Here is a 19,162-nt window from a genome sequence, read left to right on the forward strand (position 1 = left end):
TAACGTACATTGCTTGTATTGTCCAGTTTGACCCTCTAGCATTGCAATCGAAAGCAGCCTGTTCCAGAAAAGTACGTTCGTCCAAGGATACCTTCGCAATACCCGACTCGAAATCACGACGTAGGAATCAGCGCATGCTGCAGCGAGCTCGTCTCCGATACAGGTATATGCCGTTCCGACCGTAGCATCTCCTGCAAATCTGCGTCATCGTCACTTTCGGCACCCAAGATGGTGCACTCATTCCAGTCGATCCCGTCGGAGACGCTGATGAGGGTCATCGCCGCCTGCGCGAGGTCGGCTCGCGTGCACTGCAGTTGACGGATCCAACGTTTGCTGACCATCCATCCCAATGTGCCTGCGGGTGGTAAGATGTGAGGGCCCTTGTCTGGGCCTACGTGACGCTCCTTGCGCCCGCTTCCACGCTTGGGTTTGTTGCTCTTGTCCGCTTGGTCTTCCTCATCCAACAGAGCGTAGAATCGCTGGAGACGGAGGCTTCTCCACGGGAGGCCGCGAATTCGCAGAGCTTTCGGTCTCGTCTGTGGCCTTGCTCCGGCATCCTGACCGTCATCGTCGTCGTCGCATGACTCCTCGGATGACATACAGTCCTGCTGAAGAGCGCCATCGAACGAGGGATGTGAAAAGATCTCGAGTCTCTTACGCGACTCAACGCGATTGGTCAATTTCTGACAAGACAACGTGAGCTCGAAAGTATCCCTTACTGACGCGGGACTCACTATTTTCTTCCTGCTCGCTCTTCTCGCCTTCAAGGACTTCCGGTCCTCGCGCCGTCTCAAATGTCGCGCAGCTGTAGTGTCCCGCTGCGCTTTGAACTTCTGACGCATCGTGGTGAACGCTTGGTCAAAGACATTTTCCATGTTCTTCCGAGCGAAGTCCTTTTCTGGGACATGCTTGTACATCGAGCGGTTTGCCTGGAGGTCGACTATGATGCGCCTCTTCATCGCAGCGTTATGGGAGGATTGCTTGGAGGTCTTCTCCCATATGAAGCGGACCGGCTCGTCCATCGGGAGCGATTCACCTTCGATATGACTGTCGGGCAAACTCTTGTCATCGGACAACTGCATAAGTCGAAGGATATGTGCACGCATTGCGTGCTGTTCATGTGGGGGCTATGAGTAAGCGGCATGACATTGTCGAGCAGTAGCTCACTTGGATGGTCAAGCAACGTTTATCGTGCCCATTCAGTCGCTTCCGTGGTCGACTGCCCTCTGGGGCATCTTCATCGCTTGATTCGTCGCTCCCTTCACTACTGGAGTAATGGGGTGTGCTCCTCTTCCCCAGCACGGGCAACGTGGGAGACACCATGTACGCCGTAACATCCAACGGAGATCCCGGGGGAGCGTAAATATGAATAGGAGGAGTGTCGTCTGGTCTCCCTTCCTCGATGCCGGATATACTCGACGAATAGCTAGGGGTTGCGTACGGTTGGGTTGATGAACCCTCCACGAAAAGAGGACTGCGGCCCGAAGTTGCATTAGCCAATGGTACCCTTGGCTGAACCGCCAGCAATCTCGGGGTGTGCTCAGGCGTAAGAAGATTACCGGATGACGATGGTGAGCGAAGGCCCGGTTGTGGAGTATTTGCTGTCGACGTTGCTCCTGATCGAGGTCCATCCGGCGTGTGTGAAGGAGGGGCTGTGAAATGAGACGGTTCCGCAGGGGGGGTCAAGATCGTGACTGGGTGATACAATGGAGGCAGACCACCAGGATTCAGGGACGCCTGCACCACCGGGGAGGTATATGGGAGGGCTGCCGGGTATGCTAAGGGAGCCAGCATTGGTGCGGGAGAGGTGGAACCCTCGTCACCAACGGGGATAAGAACGGACGCAGCAGGTGATCCAGTGACAGAGCGGGGACTAGGCGATTGCAAAGTGGTCCGCGCTTTTAACAAGGATAATTCTTGCCGCATCTCCAGCATCTGTCGCTCCATCTCAGCCTGCCGCTGAGTGAGCCTCGCTTCCTGCTCCTTCTCCCATGCTTGTCTGCGCTTTCGCTCGAGTTCAGCTGCGTCCTTTGAGCTTGATAGAACGCGAAGCAATTCTTGGACTGCAGTCGCTTGGCGAGAGGTTGAAGTGCCCGGACTGCTGTCGGGCAAGCGTGAGACGACCAAAACGGAACTCAAATGTGTGACATACCGAGCTGGTACTGCTGCCGCTCGTGGAGGTGGTTCAGATATAGCAAGCTCTAGCTCACTACGGTGTGGAACGAATGGCCTCGGTGGCGGCGGTTGCTCGATGACTGTGGTGGCGTTCTCTGGGACATTGGGCGGCGGAGCTCGTGGGCGGCGGGCGGTGACAACATTAGGGTTGAGTGCATTGGACAGTTCACTCGACATGGGGCGGGGGCCATCAACGAGGACGGCGATGAGAGAAATGCATTCGAGACCGACTCAAACATACCTCGTAAACGCCCGAGGGCAGTGGCCGAAACGGCGCTTATCTCCTGTCACTCTGAGACAACACACATAAACAGAGACAAGCACGTGCTCAGCCTGGACGCGTCAGCGGACGCGACGCGTACCTCGCTTGGCTGCACCTCTCCCACCTACACTCACTCTCCCTCAATATGCAATCCGACTTCGAACAGATGCTGGCCCAAGCAGGCGGGCGCGGTCAGGGCGGGGAAACTACGGTTCCCGACAAGTGAGTTCATCTATTTTCACGGTCCATGAAGGAAAGCTGAAGTTATGCGTAGCGGAGAGACGATACACATCTCTTCACTAGCGCTCCTCAAGGTAACGAACCCCGTGAAATAAATGTGCGACTACTCTGACATGTTTGACCAAAGATGCTGAAGCATGGGCGCGCCGGTGTACCCATGGAAGTCATGGGCCTAATGCTCGGAGACTTCGTGGATGAATATACGGTTCAGGTTATCGACGTCTTTGCGATGCCTCAGTCAGGAACATCAGTCTCGGTCGAGTCGGTGGACCATGTGTTCCAGACCAAGATGGTGGACATGCTGAAGCAGACAGGACGGTGAGTGGTACTCGGTCTATCTACACTGTCCGCCTTGGCTAAAGGCAAGCAGATCAGAGATGGTCGTCGGCTGGTATCACTCGCATCCAGGATTCGGATGTTGGCTGTCTAGTGTTGACATCAACACGCAACAGGTCCGTTGTTCGCTTTCAAACAGTCCGCATGCCGCTTACCTTCGTAATACAGTCCTTTGAGCAACTGGACCCGCGGTCGGTTGCTGTCGTCGTTGACCCCATTCAGTCTGTGAAAGGGAAGGTCGTGATTGACGCTTTCCGGCTTATCAACCCTGCCACTGTCCTTCAAGGACAAGAACCACGACAGACGACATCGAACATCGGGCACATCAACAAGCCATCAATACAAGCCCTCATCCACGGCCTCAACCGGCATTATTACTCAATTGCGGTTGATTACCGGAAGTCCGAACTTGAGCAGTCGATGCTCATGAATCTTCACAAGCGCAATTGGACCGAAGGGCTTACGCTTCGTGACTTCAAGGGACATAAGGAGGCCAACGAGAAAGCCATTAAGGTTCGCTGCACATACTTTCAGAGATCTTCTGATCAGATCCTCATGACGTTCTCTAGTCCATGTTGAGCCTCTCGGCAGCATACAACAAATCCGTGCAGGAAGAATCCACACTTACGTCAGACCAATTGAAGACACGGCATGTTGGCAAACAGGATCCGAAGCGGCATCTAGAGGAACAAGTGGAGAAGGCCATAGGGGACCAGGTGGTTCAGAACCTTGGAGCCATGTTGTTGGCTGAGCTGTAGACGTTACCATGGACTAATGCAGGTATATTGTATGATCAACATGGCATGCGTGCTTTCGTGTTCTCATATCAGGCGAAAATCGGGATGGGGAGAAATGCTAAGGCATCGTCATGCGTTGAATGTATACGATCGGACCTATGGCACAGTGTTTGCCTACATGTCTGGCGACGGTATGTGTCTGTGAATCCCATTAATCGGACACTCACGCAGAAGAGTAGGTTGTTAATCTCTGTTCCAGCGAACGATACTTCACCGGCCATTATGACCCTCAGGCTGCAGCTGTAATGAGAATCGACTATTGCGTACCCATCGAATCACTTCCCCGTTACTGAATGGAGGACGGCGCAACTCCGGAACCCGTGGTGGGGTCATCGCAGTGTAAGCAACCTTCCCGTCCTACACTAAACCCTGACGCAGGAACATCCAGAGCGGCATTGTGTAAGTGGAGTGCCGACTCTCCGTGTCCATGTGTTCTAGGTTGAGGCGTGAACTCGGTAGACGATTCTCGCATTAATCAACGAATGGGACCAGTGGTCCTATCATCGGCGCCCACGCCCGGGTCCTATGGTCGCACCAATGTGCCCAGCGTCGTGCGTCTGTCCGACAGTCGCTTGATGAGCACGTACCAACCTACGTTCTATCTCACACGAGGCCCACGGCTCGGCATGCACGCACGTACTGGCGCCTTTCGGTGAATGCATAGTCGACTGCGGATGGTCTTGCCGGCATAATTGAGCGAAAGGTCGGTGATCAGACATTGCGCTTTCCGTGAGTTCATTACGCGCTTGTTGTGTCAGCCTCCAATGAAAAAAAAACACAACTCTTCACCTCGTATATCCACGAGACGTTCACAGACGTCACAAACGAGACGCGCCGCTGGTACACGATGACAGGGTGGAAACGCTCGTAACAGGTTTGTCGAACTCGGTGAGTGGTTCCTTCACTTACAATCTCGATTTGGATGGGAATTCAGGCCCGCGCTGTCAATGTCATCAATGCTCCAGTCCCGTATGAAAATCGGAACGTGCCTTACTCAAGGTACGAGGTCTGTACCCATCCGTTCAGTAGCAGCCAGCTCGTTTATTCACGATCTGGCCCATGTGTCGAAGCCTCACATATGTACCCACTTCACATAGATCGAAATGTCCGCGTCGGTTCCTTCGGAGTCCTTCGGTCGCTAATACTTAATTGACGCAGGGAAATCCGGCCAAACGAAGCCCATGATACGCTCGGCTGTGAATTGAATCTGGTTGTCATGCTAACCGGCCGATCGTACACTGACAGAAGATGTTGATCAGCCCACGGATTCACTTATATGCAGCCGCAGCTTGTCACTTCGTCGATTCAGATCTCATGGGTTCCAGTGACTTGTGCTTCCTTGGGCTCGCGCCATGACTGGAACGGGAGGAGCCAGGGCCATGCGTACCTTTGACCTTCTGGTGCGAGGGGGTTATCGGATTTCCCTATTTGCAATCGACTGTTAGGCGTCCCAGCCATCCCACTCCATTTCGGCTGTGAAAGAGGCTGAAGGACACAGTGAAGTCGCACGAAGAACGAACTAATCACACTGGACCATCGTAGACCATCGTCCGCTCAACGGACTTCGTCCCGAGTATCGGTCTGTTATCTGCACAGCCCATACCAAATCTGCCGTTGACCAGGCCAGACGCCAAAGATGTTGCAATCCGGTCATCAGAGCGTCGGGAACGAATGCATTCTTGTCGGCAGTTCCACGCCCCCGGAACGCCTTCGGCTTGCTGTCCATCGAAGAGTAGTCGTGGGCGGTGTTACAGTAAGTCCCGCAAGTTACCTATTGGTCTTCTGTTCTCTCATGCTCTAATGTTTGTTCCGTCAGCACTTAATGTCTGACGGCGTCCGCCAGTTCAACGCCACTGTCCGATGGCCGCTGTTACAAACGCAGTTACGCTTAGTTGAGATGGGTCCGATCTTCGGAGTCCACGAGCCTCTACTTGCGTTTGCATCCGAGATTCATCACGTACGGCCGAACCTTATGCCCTGCTTAAATATGAAAGTGAGCACTTGGATCATTGCTCAACTTCGCCCCGGTCGCCATGTCCGCAGCGGAAAAGGCGCAGCAGTTGCGTTCTCTGATTCGTCTACTCACTGATGCTTCAGAGGTAGTCATCAAAGAGTGGGAGGCCGAAGAACGAGGTGATAATAGAGAAGAAAATGCGCTCCCGTCGCAAGAGTTGTATGATGCTCGCCGCGTTATACGTGGTGCTTGCGGTATGTGTGCCGATATGGTACAGGATCCCCTCACTCGATTAGAAGAGGTATCGCACGGAGCGCTGTCTCTCATAGAGTCCCTCTATATATTGGTTGCCGCACGGATTCCGGACATCCTTGCTGAGGTCGCGCCTGGCGAGGGCATGCCGATCTATGAACTGAGTCGCAGGACCCAAATTGACGACACGAATTTAGGTGAGTCATGTAGTCCTACTTATCGGCCGCTGCCGTAATAACATCGGTTGTGTTAGCACGCGTTCTCCGTTTGCTGTGCACTAGCCACATACTTTCGGAAGTCAAGCGCGATCACTTCGCAAATACTCGCACAAGTGGGATCCTTGTGCGGAACGAGCCGGCACAGTCTCTAATGCTGATGAAGTAAGTCATCATAGCCGTCGGGGACCTATCTTGTCTGAGAGTATACTATAGCGGCTTTGGCGTCTACACGAAGTCGATGGATAAGCTGCCCTCTGTACTCATGGATCCCGTGAAATCTCGAGAGACCGCACCGAACCGAAATGCCTTCCAAGAAGCCATGGGCACAGACATGACGTTCTGGGAATGGTGTGAGCAAGACGTCAGACAGGAAGACGGGACCTTACAGCCTAGCCCTCTGCTCAAGACGTTTACTAAGGCTATGATGGCTACGGGACAACTAGTCTCTTCTTCCATCATTTCTGGTTCGTTTTCTCCGGATCGGATCGACGGGTCTAAGCCGCTAATTGTGCTTATTATTTCAGACTATCCATGGGAGGCTCTGAGCGGCGCAACAGTCGTGGACGTAGGTGGGGGTGTGGGTATGTCCGATAGGTATTGTCCTAATGCGTATTCGCTGACTCGCCTTCCAGGCAGCATGTCCATGGAGCTGGCGACGCAGTTCCCGAAGCTGCATTTCGTCGTACAGGACAGGGGTCCTGTAGTCGAGCAAGGTCGAGCAATGTGGATGTCCAGGATGCCTCGAGCGATACTAGATGGGCGCGTCACCCTGCAGATTCACGATTTCTTCCGGGAGCAGCCCGTCAAAGGCGCTGATGTCTATTTTCTCCGCTACATCTTGTGAGTAGCCTTCACGGTCTCCGATACGTTGGCTACTTACAAAAGGCGCTAGACACGATTGGGCGGACGATGTTTGCGTCACCATTTTAACGCGGCTACGCGAGGCTATGAGCGCGAGTTCCCGTATCCTGGTTGCCGACATAGTCATGCATACGACGGTGGGGTCTCCCCTTCTGAAGAGTGCTCCCGCACCCCTGCCTGCAAATTACGGCAGTGCTAGTATCTTCAAGAACATGCAGGATTTAGCTATGCTCGCCCTGTTCAACGGCACTGAACGTACTCCAGAGCAGCTCAGCGCGCTGGCAGCGCGGGCAGGTCTCAAGGTCGTGAAGATCTGGGAATGCCGCAGCATCCTTTCCATCACGGAGATGATGTTATCCTAGGTCGTTCCTTTGCCACTCAATCACCGCATTTGGGAGTGTGGGTGGGACAGTAGCGCGGTTGCAGAGCCTGAAGCATACTAGAGGAACCGTCGCACCTGGGTAGGAGGACAGTGGGATGATGATACGTGCTCGACATAGAGATGATCAGGATTATTTACAGATCTGTCGTCGTCACCAACAATGACATGCATTGCACGGCAGAGACTCACGCACCTAAGCTGTACCTCAACGAGCCGTGGTCATTCAAGCCCCCGTCAACGTCGATGACAAGCCTAGAGATTTTGTCAGCGCATGCTTTGAGAGGTGGGGCCCTTCCTCGCGAACAGGGTTCACGTCTATCTGTCCGGCGGCCTACACGGTGAGCCAATCGGTGAGTCTCTTCGGTGTCCGTTCTGGTGAGATGCTAAATTGGAAATCGCCCAGTGTTGCTCTGATGCGGTCGCCGAAATTAAAATGGTGTCTTGATCCTTGGTCAGCCTGAGGATGCTGTCAGCTGTCCGTAAGTGAATAGTAACCAATGAGTATCGAGACCTGCCAATGCGGTCGTGGATGACTATGACGGTATGACCAAATGTTTGCGTGTACCCTCTTCCAGGCGCTTCGACTTCATGAACACCCAGGAATCAGGAGGAGAGCGAGGAGCAACGGATAGCAGGTCTGCTGCTCGGAGGTCATCCTTGCATATAGGGTGACCGTGTCTATGGCCCTGCGACTGGGGAGGCGTGCGTGCGGTACTCCTCGTCTGGGATACGATGAACGCTTGTGGCCAGTGTCATACGCGCGATGAGCGTCGGAGCAGTTTCGGCGAAACATGAGAATCTACTCGCGCTAGCTCTCCGTCTTCTGAACGCTGGCCGTGATGGCTGACTTCCGTTCGGATAGGTTCCCCGGCCTCCTGGAAAACAGGGTCTGCAAGAGGTTATATCCGCAAAGAAGCTGAGTCACCTCCTTGCGAGCCTCTTGTTTGTGCGACTCACTCGATTTTCATACTAGTAGCTCGCAGCGCCAGTCACGTCCTCGTCTTCGCAGGGGAAACTGCAGATCTCCCGTCCCTCAAGGTTCACCGACGCCGCAATTGTATGAGAGTACATGCTGTATTTTTCAGAGAACATCACTCTCAATCCCTCAAAGCTGGGCCAGACGCTGTGGTAACCTACTTGGGAACAGAAGGCCCCGGATCTACCAGTCTATTTCTCATGAAATGAGAGATGCGACAGTGAATTTACCTTGAGTGTCACCGAGCTGCACGAGTGGTCATTCCAGCACGGCTGAACGCCGCCTTACTTGGCGCAGGCCCAGCTTGTCGGCACCCACAGCGCTACCATTCGGTTCTTCATGTCAAGTGGATCAGGCATGAGGTACAACCGTATCTGCTCAACCTCCGGTCCCTGAACGTCCGTCAAACTGCTGTTGGACAGGTCGTACCAATCACGCTATGAGCGCTGTCACCCGAGTCAACCGTGACGACCAACACCGCCTTCCGGCCGTCCGTAGTTACATGCTGCATTCCCCATTTGAGACGCGCCGCCTAACGTATGGGAAATGGTTTGTATGGCAGCCGAATCCTTCGGGCTACAATGAGCAGTATTCATGGGAAGACGAATACAACGAACTTTCACCGTGATCAGTTCTTCGTGGTGACGGTACTATAGACGTATGCTTGAAGCAATACACACTGCACAGCGCAGAGCAGAGTGGCGAGTCATCGACAAAGTTGGTTAAGCTCACTCGTATTAATAGGGTACTATAGGTCGACGTCTGCATAATGCCAGAAGCGTGGCTTCAAATTGACACTACGAGAATACTTGTACATACAAACTTCTTGACGCTCTTGAGAAACAACGGGACTACATTCAACCCTGCGCGTAACGTACGCGTCTGCATGGCCATCCTTTCAATCGAAACGTCCGACCGGTACAAAAGCAATCAACCAACGCACTCTCACTCTGAATAGTCGTACAATGATATGTACCGACGACACGGCTTCTTGCAGCTCTCTGGAGAGATACTTACTACGAGCGAGATCACTTCACCCTCCGGGCCATAATGAGGGCTTCGTAGCCGAACTATGGGAAACACGCCATCAAAGAACTAGCGAGTTTATGAGAGCGACACAGTATGCAACTTAGTTCGTCCTTCCGCGAGCGGCCAGAGAATCCGGCGACGTCAGGGGAGAACCGTGTGATCTACAGCACACGCCTTCCGTCGAAGGATCGTCGCCGCCTAAGAGAGCGAGTACATTGTGCGACTACACAGTCGGTAGCTTCCGATAGCCTCACACCACGCGCACGCACGCACGTCCAGAGTGCCGTGGGGTGGGCGATGGGCGCAAGCTCGCTCGGCTCGGAAGCTGTTCTCGAACGGGATACCGCAGTACCATGGTCCTCCCAGGCATGTCCACACCGCGGCGGATGCAGACGCTGCACGCAATTTTGAATTGGGGCCCTGTGGCAGATGATGTTCGAGCGGATGCGGTAGAGCTCACCTTTGAGCGTGGACATTGCCTTCTTTAAGCGGGTCAATGAATGTGAGAAGTGTCCACTTGCATCCGTAGACGGAAGTAACACAATCTCCTAGGAGGACCCGTTCGGTCCCGTCAGGGGGGCTGAGCATCACAGGGGGTCAACGACCGTCATAGAGCACTGCAACGTTAATCTTATCGTTTAAGATTCACGTTCTTGACCACGCGGACAGAGGAATTGGGGGTCCCGCCCAGTTATAGTTGCAGCTATTCAGGTGGAGAACGTCAACCAGATCAAACTTTCAATGCAAGCGTACTGGGGGCGGCCGGATCATGGCTGTGGATGTAGGCATTGTAGATGTATTGAGTGCCGCTGGCCGACTGGTTTGCTGACTGTACTGCCGTCAAGCCCGCTTGCGTGACCGTGAAACGCTCTGCTTTGAAAGATGGCAATGTATTCATCAATGTGATCACCGCTATAGCGCCTCGCCCCATGATAGTCGAGTAACTACACACGGCGACTAGGTGTCTCGCAAGTTGTACAAGAGCGTCCGCCTGCTCAAGACCGGGATGATACCCATCATCTTCGCGCGACGGATCGCCTTGCCGAGGCGGCGCTGGTTGCGCCATGTAAGCTTTGTATCGGCGCGCGACTTGATCTTCCCCATTTCTGACACGAAACCCGTGAGCAGGCGCGAGTTCAATGCTTCCTGTAGCGGGTCAATGTTGAGCTGGTGGAACATGTCGAGCTGCCGCGATTCCTTGGCGTTGGGGCCGCACATCGGTTTCTTGCGCGGGTGGGTCTCCATCGTCTGTGCTTTGTGCGAGAGCTTGTCTGGGACCAAGAACTATGAGACGGTGAGCACTAGAGAAGGACGGTCTAGCAAGAGTGAGATGAACCTTGTGGCGCCTGAAGTGAGGTGCGGTACCATCGAAAGTGGTGATCTCGTCTGGAACACTTTAGCATCGTGGGCTCAAGAGACCGTTGGTACAACTCACCGTAGTTGATACGTATCTCTGGGCGGCCCCCCTCTGGCGGAAGCGGGGCATTGCCCTGGCTCTTGAGGGTGTCGGTGACATTATCTAGTGATAGGCTTGAGTTGTGTCTCCGCGCCTCGGCTGAAGCAGCAGCGACCAGAGGTCTCTGCCAGCGCGACCGCGTCTGACAAATGCTCTGTCGGAGGGAGTTTGTGAGGGACAGCATGCTGTTGAGCAGGGCAGGCGGCTAGGCCGTTAAGAACCTGTGAGACTGAACTTGATTGAGAATGGACTGGGCTCCAAGGAAGAGCTGGGGCAATACCAAGTACTTCTGCGAAAGGGAAAGGAAGGCGAAGGCGGGGCCAGGTGACCAGGCGTGAGATGGCAGGCTAGACCGGGAATGAGAGCAGCTGAGGGCTTCGTGAGCAATGACGGTTCGTTGGATGCTGGGACGGCGTACCGAGCAGGCGTCCTCGCTGTCTGCGCGTAAAAGTCGCCCAGGTGGCTGTCGTCGCTGTCGAGCCGGACGCGCTGAGCCGGACCCCGGACAGCGCCACGATGGCCCAGACTGCCTCTTCCGGCGGCCCACACTGGTGCAACTGCCTGCGACTGCAAGGGCCCTGCGGTGATGAATTGCTGCTCTCCGACGGCCTCAGCGCAGAAGGCGGTCGCGTGGGCGAGAGGGAAAGGCAGAGGACGCGGGGCCGACAGTGCGGGCGCGCTGGGGCATTGCCATATATGGCAGGTAGTAGTGTGTGAAATGCGCGTGCCTCGGCCCTGCTGGATTTGACGTTGGCCCCGTCTCGCACTGGCCGCCCATCGCTCCTGCGTATCCAAGCCACGTCCAAACGTCGTCCTGTCCCTCGTCCATGTCGCCTTGAGCCCCGCCACCACCGCCTCGCTGCCTTCGTTTCTCTTCTTCCTCTCTCGCCCCCGTTGCCACTCGACCTGCCAGCCCGTATCCTAATCGCAGTGTCCTTGTCGTCAGACTTAATTAGGTCCCGTCTCCCAAGCCAGGACCTCTATGTCCGCCGACTCGTCGCATCCTCGACGCCAGCCGCCAAGTCCCCTTGTCTTCTCGCCGGAAACTGCACTTCCACCCATTCACAGCCATGTCTCTTCCACCAGCAGCAACGGTGCCACTAACGCTCACGCCTCTTCCTCAAACACGGTCTCAATGCCCTTTGTGAGGCGTCATGTCACGCGTCGTCTCAAGGCTGCAAAGGCCGAATGCGACAAGGAGCTACAGCGCACCACCAACTCCATCACTGCATTCTTTGAAGAGCGCCTCAGGGAGGGTGATCACGAGGCGGAGTTCGAGCGCGAGCAGAGGGAGCACGAGCGCGAGCGCGAGAGGGAGCGGGAGCATGGACGACTACGGGAGTCCACCCTCTCGGACCCTCAGCCGGAACCCCTCCGGGAAGCGTTCGTCCTGCAGCCGGCGGAGCTCAGGTCCGCGTTGCAGTTTGACGATGTGAGCTCTGATGGCGGTTACGAAGCCGACCCAGAAGGCAGTTATCACAGTCGACAACGTGCGTCTCTCGATGAAGATCCCGCGACCCAGCACTCGCTGACCTTCGGGCCACCGTCGCCCGGGCTTCTCACAGCGTCCGTATCTTCCACGAGCCCTGCGTCTTTGCGGCGGCACTCGACTCTTCCTCGGGACCGGTCCGTAGCGAATGTCGCGTCCTCGAGTACTGGCGCCTCAAGTCCTGCGCTGAGTAACGCTACCAGTCCGACGCCCCCACCGGAGGTGGTCAGTCCGCGCAAGCAGAGTGCAGCGGCACAATCCAGGGATTGGAGCGGACAGACCTTGGCCAGTCGAAGACTATCCCGGACGATCCACATACCCGTCCGCACTCCTCGCTCTGGTGCAAGTTCGCGTTCGACGTCTCGGTCCCGGTCTCCCCTTCCTCGGGGATACCAGGAACCGGTGACCAACAACCGCCGTTCATCGAGAATACTGGTGGATGACCCGGTGGATCCGATCATGACAACACTGTACGACCTGATTGGCATCGCGACGGACGTGCAGGAGATGTCCATCAACCAGCTTACTGCCAACCCGAAGGTCTGTGAGCAGCTCGTGCAGCGTGTGCAGAACATCGGTAAGGCATGGGACGAGCACCCGGATTGGCACGGCCGCAACTGGTACGTCCAGGTCCTGCTCGCAATTGCGAGTCTGTCTCGAGTGGTCGAGTGGTGGGAGGCGGAGAAGCAGTTCTGGAACTTCGACGACAACGATGACGAGCAGGACGAGGCGCTCACCTTTGTCTTGAGGCCCGCCGACGAGGAGGAAGCTGTCGCCCCGACACCGTCAGTCCGAGCCGAGGCGGAGGGGCCAGGTGCGATACGCTTCCAGCTGGACGAGGAGAACAAGCTGCGTATGTCGCGGACTGTTAGCCAGACCCGCCGAACTAGGGACGAAACTCCCAAGGATCTCTCTGTCACTCCTGCGAAGGAGACTTACCAGGCCAGATCGACGTCGAAGTTTACTGACAACAACGAGTCTGCAAGGGTTCTGGCTACTGAACGGTTACGTCTCCAAGCCGAGCATGCCCAGAACCAGAACATCGTTTTGGAGTTGAGCATGGATGGCGACCACTATATATGGGTCAACTATGCCTGGCGGAACGTTATCGGGTATGTGCACATTGAATCGTCTCTCTCGCCGCCGGCTAATAGATTTGTGGCCTTAGGACCGACCAGGAAGATCTCATAGGAACGCGAATATCTCGCCTGCTTGCTCCTGCTGACTGGCATGTCTTCCGTGATGCGACCCGGCGACTCCTTGAGGACGATTCGCGCACCGTCGAGGTACAATTCAGACTCAAGGTTGCCGACGCCGAACCTGGTCAATCCTCCTACAAGAACCTGTACCAGCAGATGGTGGGGACGGGTATGCTCATGATGGACCGTGAGGAGGGTACGCCGACGCATACAATGTGGGTCGTCAAGCCCATCGGTCAGCCAGAGTGCCTGGAGCTGCCTCCTTCAATATTACTCGAGTCAGGCGAGATCGGCGACGAGCCAGCCTCTGCAGAGGCGGCGCAGGTAGGCTTCGGACATCGTCAGGTGCACGACCCCGTCACTCCCTTCCCGTTCGCGCGGCCGATCAACATTGCGCCTATCCTCTGCCGCATCTGCGAGTGTGAGGTCCCGCAATGGTACTTCGAGAAGCACAACGAGACGTGCGCGGAGACACATCGGCTCGAAGCTGAGATCAGCGAGTGCAACGAGTCGATTGGCGAGCTCCGCAACACTATCCGCGAACTCATGTCGGCGATTGACCGGTCGTCGCCCATGACCGCTCCAGAGTATCGTGGCATGCCCATTTTCTCTCCAGCTACCTCTCCTGGGTCTTCCTCGCCGCTCCAGCTCCTTCGCGCGCCGCTGAAGATGAAGAAGTTCAGCGTGAAGAAGCTGCAGCGCCATATTCTCGAGCAACTCGAAGATATCCTGCAACTGTGCAGTGAGATATCTATCCCTGCGCTCAAGGACGAGGAGTCGGCAGAGCCTATCGAGAGGCAGCGTTTGTTGTCGCCTGTCTCCGAGCGCAAGATATCGCAAGTCCGACGGTGGTGCAAGCCTTCTATCGAGGACGGAGCGCTCATGCAGCTCATCGAGGACACTGAGCGAGTTATGCGACAGAAGATCGATAACGTTTTGCGCATGCAGAACACGATCAAGTACTCGGAGAAGATTCGCCAGGAGTGGGAGGAGAAGGTCGCCCAGACCCTTACGCAGCAAATGGAGGACCTCGCTGAGGAGGATGAAGAGGATGAAGACGGCGCAGGTACTGCGGAAGCTACGGAGGACGAGCAGCAGGGTGATGACCACTCCAGTAACACCTCCGAGTACGCGTATGGTGGCCAAACGGCGGAGCCCACTCCCATTGCGTCTACTTCTCCGATCCCGTTCTCTGGCGGCCATTCGGGTCAAACCATTGACACCACTCTGGCTTCTACGTTCAGCTCGCCTCTTCTTCCTGTCGCGCCTATTCCGGCCTATCCTCCGATCAACCTGCAGACACGGTCGTCCACTCCATCCTCCGTCTCATCTCCTCTAGCATTGGCAGCACCTATTGTTCCGTTCGCTTCTCACGATCTCACACCGCCGCCCATGGATCTCAACGAGGTCAACCAGACCACGGTTCGGCCACGACCTTCTCTAGGCACCTTCGAGCCTCGCCTACTCATCACCCCGCCCCTCTCGCCTTTGGTCTCACCCGAAGATCAGTCGCAGACGCGACGACCGCGTCGACGACGACACTCGACCGCAGCGCAACCAATTCTCAGCCCGACCGCCTCGATCTCGGGCACCCCATTGTCGCCCCGCCTTCCTTCTGTGGCGCCGTTATCCAGGACGACGCCCACGTCCATCAAGGACTTCGAGATCATCAAGCCTATCAGCAAGGGTGCCTTCGGCTCCGTCTTCCTCGCGAAGAAGAAAGCCACTGGCGACTACTTCGCCATCAAGGTGCTCAAGAAAGCGGACATGATCGCAAAGAACCAGATCACCAATGTCAAGGCGGAGCGCATGATTCTCATGAAGCAGGCCGAGTCGCCTTTCGTTGCCAAGCTCTACTTCACGTTCCAGAGCAAGGAGAATTTGTATCTAGTTATGGAGTATCTCAACGGCGGTGATTGCGCCGCGCTCATCAAGTCTCTCGGGTCGTTGCCTGAGGAGTGGACGCGCAACTACATTGCTGAGGTTGTTCTTGGTTTGGAATACTTACATCAGCGCGGTATTGTACATCGGTATGTCGCACGTTCGTTTTGAGTTGTCTGCAGAGCTAACGTTCATTGCTACCAGTGACCTTAAACCGGATAATTTGCTCATCGATCAGCACGGTCACCTCAAGCTCACTGACTTCGGGTTGAGCAGAATTGGTCTTTTGGGCCGCCAAACGCGAGACGCCCAACTCTTCACGGACCGCGGTTTGCGTACGCGGTCAAGACATAGTCCTGGATCACGGCCACCCTCGATCGACTCTGTCTACATGGGGCAGTCGCCTTTCACATCCGACCTGTATGCGGGAGGTTCGTACTTTACGCAGAGGACCAGCTCGATTCCTCGACTAGGATCGTCGCCTTATTTGTCGCTTTCAGATGACGTTAGCGAATCTAGCGGCTCTGAGTCTCTCCAGGGCTCTGGGCTCTTCGCTATGCGGCGGTCGAACAGCAAGCAGCAGCCGCACGTGGATAGCCCCTTGCAATCCTTCGCGACGGAACTGACGACGGACCTCCGTTCACATCCTACTCCTGGCGGTACACCACCCGGCGAACAGAAGGTAGTAGGCACTCCGGACTATCTCGCCCCCGAGACCATTCTAGGTCTACGCGGCGATGACGCAGCTGTGGACTGGGTGAGTACCTTGTGTACTATCGGGACCGTCATGAGGCTGATCGGTTGCTTCTAGTGGGCTCTGGGTGTCATCACCTACGAGTTTCTCTACGGCATCCCTCCGTTCCATGACGAGACACCTGAGAAGGTATTCGAGAACATCCTGTCAGGCCGTATACAGTGGCACACGGAATACGTGGACGTCTCACCTGAGGCGAGAGACTTCATGCAGCGGTTGATGACCCAGGATCCCGCTCAGCGCCTAGGAGCTAATGGCGCCGAGGAGGTCAGGGTTCATCCGTTCTTTGCTGGTATCGATTGGGACCAGGTCACCACTACCGAGGCGGCATTCATTCCGCAAGTCACGGACCCCGAGTCCACTGACTACTTCGATCCTCGCGGAGCGGTGCTACAACCGTTCAACGAGCCTGAACAGCCCACACTGAGCACCGCCGTCAACTCCTACAGCCCAGCGCCTGCTGCTGACCTTGACCCTGCTTCTGCTTCAGCGCCGCCAGCCCTTGTCGACACGGCCGCACCGTCGCCGTCCGATGATGACTTCGGTTCCTTCAGCTTCAAGAACCTTCCTGTCCTCAAACAAGCCAATGACGATATGATTCGGAAGATGAAGACCGACCAGATGGCACCCTTGTCGCAAACGTTATCGGAGCCTGCGAACCTTCACACTCGCCGCAAGAGTGTTTCGGCCAAGGTCAATATCAAGAAGCCGACCAGTGTCACTATTGCTACGGATGCACCCAGTAAGCCTTCGCCTACCAACCCGCCCTCGCCCGCAACCTCGACTTCGTCCATTGCCTCCTCGATGTCGCGGGGTCCACCCACACCTGGAAGTGCTAGCGGCCACGTTCGTAAGCCGTCGGATTACAGCACGGTCGAGCGGTTCAAGTTGAACCATCTGGAAGGCGACAACGTTCGCCGCAACTCCATGCCCAGCCGTCTCCGGACCGCCTCGGTGTCCACGACTGGCGAGAGCGTCACGTCCGACTCTTGGGCCCCGACGCCGTCGAGTGCGCCTAACCACTACGAGCTGAACACGCCGCCGTCGTCAGTCGCATCGGTTGACCTCAAGAGGGCGCCTGATCCGTCAGACCGGGCAGTGACGTGCCTCCTCGCGGAAGACAACCCCATTACGGCGAAGATCATCGAGACTCTGCTCATACGTCTCGGGTGCCGCTGTGTTGTGGTGGCGGATGGGTCAGAGGCCATCAGTGTTGCCATGGGTGATATAAGTGAGTGCCTTGACTATTATTCGACAAGAGCTGACACTGATGTGCGTGTGTTCGAACAGAGTTTGACTGTATCTTGATGGACCTTCATATGCCAATATGTGAGTGATGCCCGAGTCGTTGCAAGCCGGTAATCGTTGCTGATTTAGCGCGCAGTGGATGGTGAAGGTGCTGCCCGGTACATCAAAAACAGCGGCAACAAGAACGCGGAGGCACCCATCATCGCTGTAAGTGCGTACAGCGCGACAGTGAACGATGTGGTGGACCCGAACAACAACCTCTTCGCGGCGTACATCTCGAAGCCGGTGCAGAAGGCGGATCTGGTGGCCTCTATGCGCCAGCTAGGGTTCAAAACTTCGACTGTTCAGGGGCAAGGTCGCGGGCAGGCAGCAAAAGTGATTACCGCGCGATGACATATATTTACGACCGTTACGATCTCGTTATTCGTTCATTTCCGTTTCCCTCTCTCCTCTCCTGCTGCTTTTCGGATTCTCGTGTCCATGCATGTCTCCGGCAATATTCCTCGTTCTGCTACTCTCATTATCATCATGCATCCTATCCGCATCGCTCTGCAGCATCGATCTCTCCGCATTACTTCATCTTCTGTGCATTGTATTAAGCTAGCTAGAGGTACTTGTGATATTAACTATCGGGCATAGCCTAGCTTCACGTCTTCCGCACAGCGTGAATGAGTTGATCGAAGAGACGCCTGGGTAGCATCATATATATACCGCACTGTGCATTGATGCCGCCCTGGTGTTGATTCCGTCAATACGAGGTGGACTCATGGCATGGATGTGTTACAGTGTTACTCGCGCCCGCCCCTCCGTAAGCGGTAGCGGTGTGCGTGGGGCAACCGGTCGCGGTCCCAAGTTGAGTGCACTGCCTCGGTCAAAGGACGCGCATGGTGACCGACCCTGGCGGGTAAAGACAAACCACGAACACTGCCTGCAGTTTATTGACTCGTCTGCCAGGGCGACTCCCGCTATGCTCTCTGGCAACGTTCGTGCAACGACCTATTCCCCGACAACATGAGCGGCTCGCCCACCCTGATCTTCTCTGTATAGCTCACCTTCTTCTGCCAACCTTGCGAAGACTGGGCGCTGTCCATATCGTAAAGCCCGCGACACCTGTACGTAGTGTGGTCCTGGACCACGGCGCAACCCGTGTACCAGCTCTGGGTCGGCGACCCGCACATTCAGTGTACCCGTATATCCTGCAGCTCAACGGTCGGAAAGCCTCCGGACTCCCACCATGCCAGGCCACCCCTATGCTATGGCGACCTCCGCCAGCGCCTCAGTCCAGTTCCCGATGCCCAGTACAGGGCGAGAGCCACTGCATGGTACGTGCTGCGCTCCCGCGATTCGAGCAACGTCGTACTTACGCGGAGCCTTTCTTGAAGCCATCTGGGAGTCTGATACCGCTAGTATCAATCAGGACCTACCCAATCCCTACGATAGGTTCCAGCGGCCACCGCATCCGCAGCAGCATCCTGCAGGGCCCGCATACCAGATAGCACCGCGACCATCCCCCGTGCCCTCTGCAAGCCGGCCACATACGTACTATGCAGCCAGCCCGAACCATGTTGCGAGTCCGGCGCCGGGACCGTCCGTCCGATCGCCCAGGAGCATGGTGAACATGGGTGCATCCCATGGCCGAACATTGAGTACTGC

General features: G+C 55.9%; 5 protein-coding genes across 5 annotated transcripts; 3 read left to right on the forward strand and 2 right to left on the reverse strand.

Annotated features, from left to right (window-relative positions):
- Positions 1 to 113: 113 nt before the first annotated feature.
- C8Q71DRAFT_697480 (uncharacterized protein) lies at positions 114 to 2,352 on the reverse strand (the record flags this gene model as incomplete). Its single annotated transcript, XM_047919971.1, has 5 exons — positions 114 to 683; positions 735 to 1,112; positions 1,168 to 1,652; positions 1,875 to 2,101; positions 2,153 to 2,352. The coding sequence occupies 5 exons, from the start codon at positions 2,350 to 2,352 to the stop codon at positions 114 to 116; spliced, it is 1,860 nt and encodes a 619-aa protein (XP_047785001.1).
- A 198-nt stretch (positions 2,353 to 2,550) lies between these two features.
- On the forward strand, positions 2,551 to 4,184 carry C8Q71DRAFT_731686 (Mov34-domain-containing protein). Its single transcript, XM_047922198.1, has 7 exons — positions 2,551 to 2,659; positions 2,712 to 2,751; positions 2,805 to 2,995; positions 3,048 to 3,129; positions 3,182 to 3,526; positions 3,583 to 3,941; positions 4,010 to 4,184. The coding sequence occupies exons 1-6, from the start codon at positions 2,583 to 2,585 to the stop codon at positions 3,769 to 3,771; spliced, it is 924 nt and encodes a 307-aa protein (XP_047785002.1). The 5' UTR covers positions 2,551 to 2,582; the 3' UTR covers positions 3,772 to 3,941; positions 4,010 to 4,184.
- Positions 4,185 to 5,812: 1,628 nt separating this feature from the next.
- Positions 5,813 to 7,659, forward strand: C8Q71DRAFT_731691 (S-adenosyl-L-methionine-dependent methyltransferase). Its single transcript, XM_047922199.1, has 6 exons — positions 5,813 to 6,213; positions 6,270 to 6,396; positions 6,448 to 6,698; positions 6,759 to 6,815; positions 6,867 to 7,074; positions 7,127 to 7,659. Exons 1-6 carry the CDS (start codon positions 5,844 to 5,846, stop codon positions 7,455 to 7,457), a joined length of 1,344 nt encoding a protein of 447 aa, XP_047785003.1. The 5' UTR covers positions 5,813 to 5,843; the 3' UTR covers positions 7,458 to 7,659.
- A 2,642-nt stretch (positions 7,660 to 10,301) lies between these two features.
- On the reverse strand, positions 10,302 to 11,617 carry C8Q71DRAFT_731701 (uncharacterized protein). Its single transcript, XM_047922200.1, has 4 exons — positions 11,219 to 11,617; positions 10,918 to 11,167; positions 10,819 to 10,868; positions 10,302 to 10,766 (listed from the first exon to the last, which is right to left on the reverse strand). The coding sequence occupies exons 2-4, from the start codon at positions 11,120 to 11,122 to the stop codon at positions 10,440 to 10,442; spliced, it is 582 nt and encodes a 193-aa protein (XP_047785004.1). The 5' UTR covers positions 11,123 to 11,167; positions 11,219 to 11,617; the 3' UTR covers positions 10,302 to 10,439.
- A 79-nt stretch (positions 11,618 to 11,696) lies between these two features.
- Positions 11,697 to 18,165, forward strand: C8Q71DRAFT_731705 (uncharacterized protein). Its single transcript, XM_047922201.1, has 6 exons — positions 11,697 to 13,539; positions 13,596 to 15,656; positions 15,712 to 16,264; positions 16,319 to 17,492; positions 17,552 to 17,590; positions 17,646 to 18,165. Exons 1-6 carry the CDS (start codon positions 11,921 to 11,923, stop codon positions 17,900 to 17,902), a joined length of 5,703 nt encoding a protein of 1,900 aa, XP_047785005.1. The 5' UTR covers positions 11,697 to 11,920; the 3' UTR covers positions 17,903 to 18,165.
- The last annotated feature ends 997 nt before the right edge of the window (positions 18,166 to 19,162 follow it).

The sequence above is a fragment of the Rhodofomes roseus genome, assembly GCF_022264815.1.
Source record: "Rhodofomes roseus strain CIRM-BRFM 1785 chromosome Unknown C8Q71scaffold_1, whole genome shotgun sequence".
Classification (NCBI taxonomy): domain Eukaryota; kingdom Fungi; phylum Basidiomycota; class Agaricomycetes; order Polyporales; family Fomitopsidaceae; genus Rhodofomes; species Rhodofomes roseus.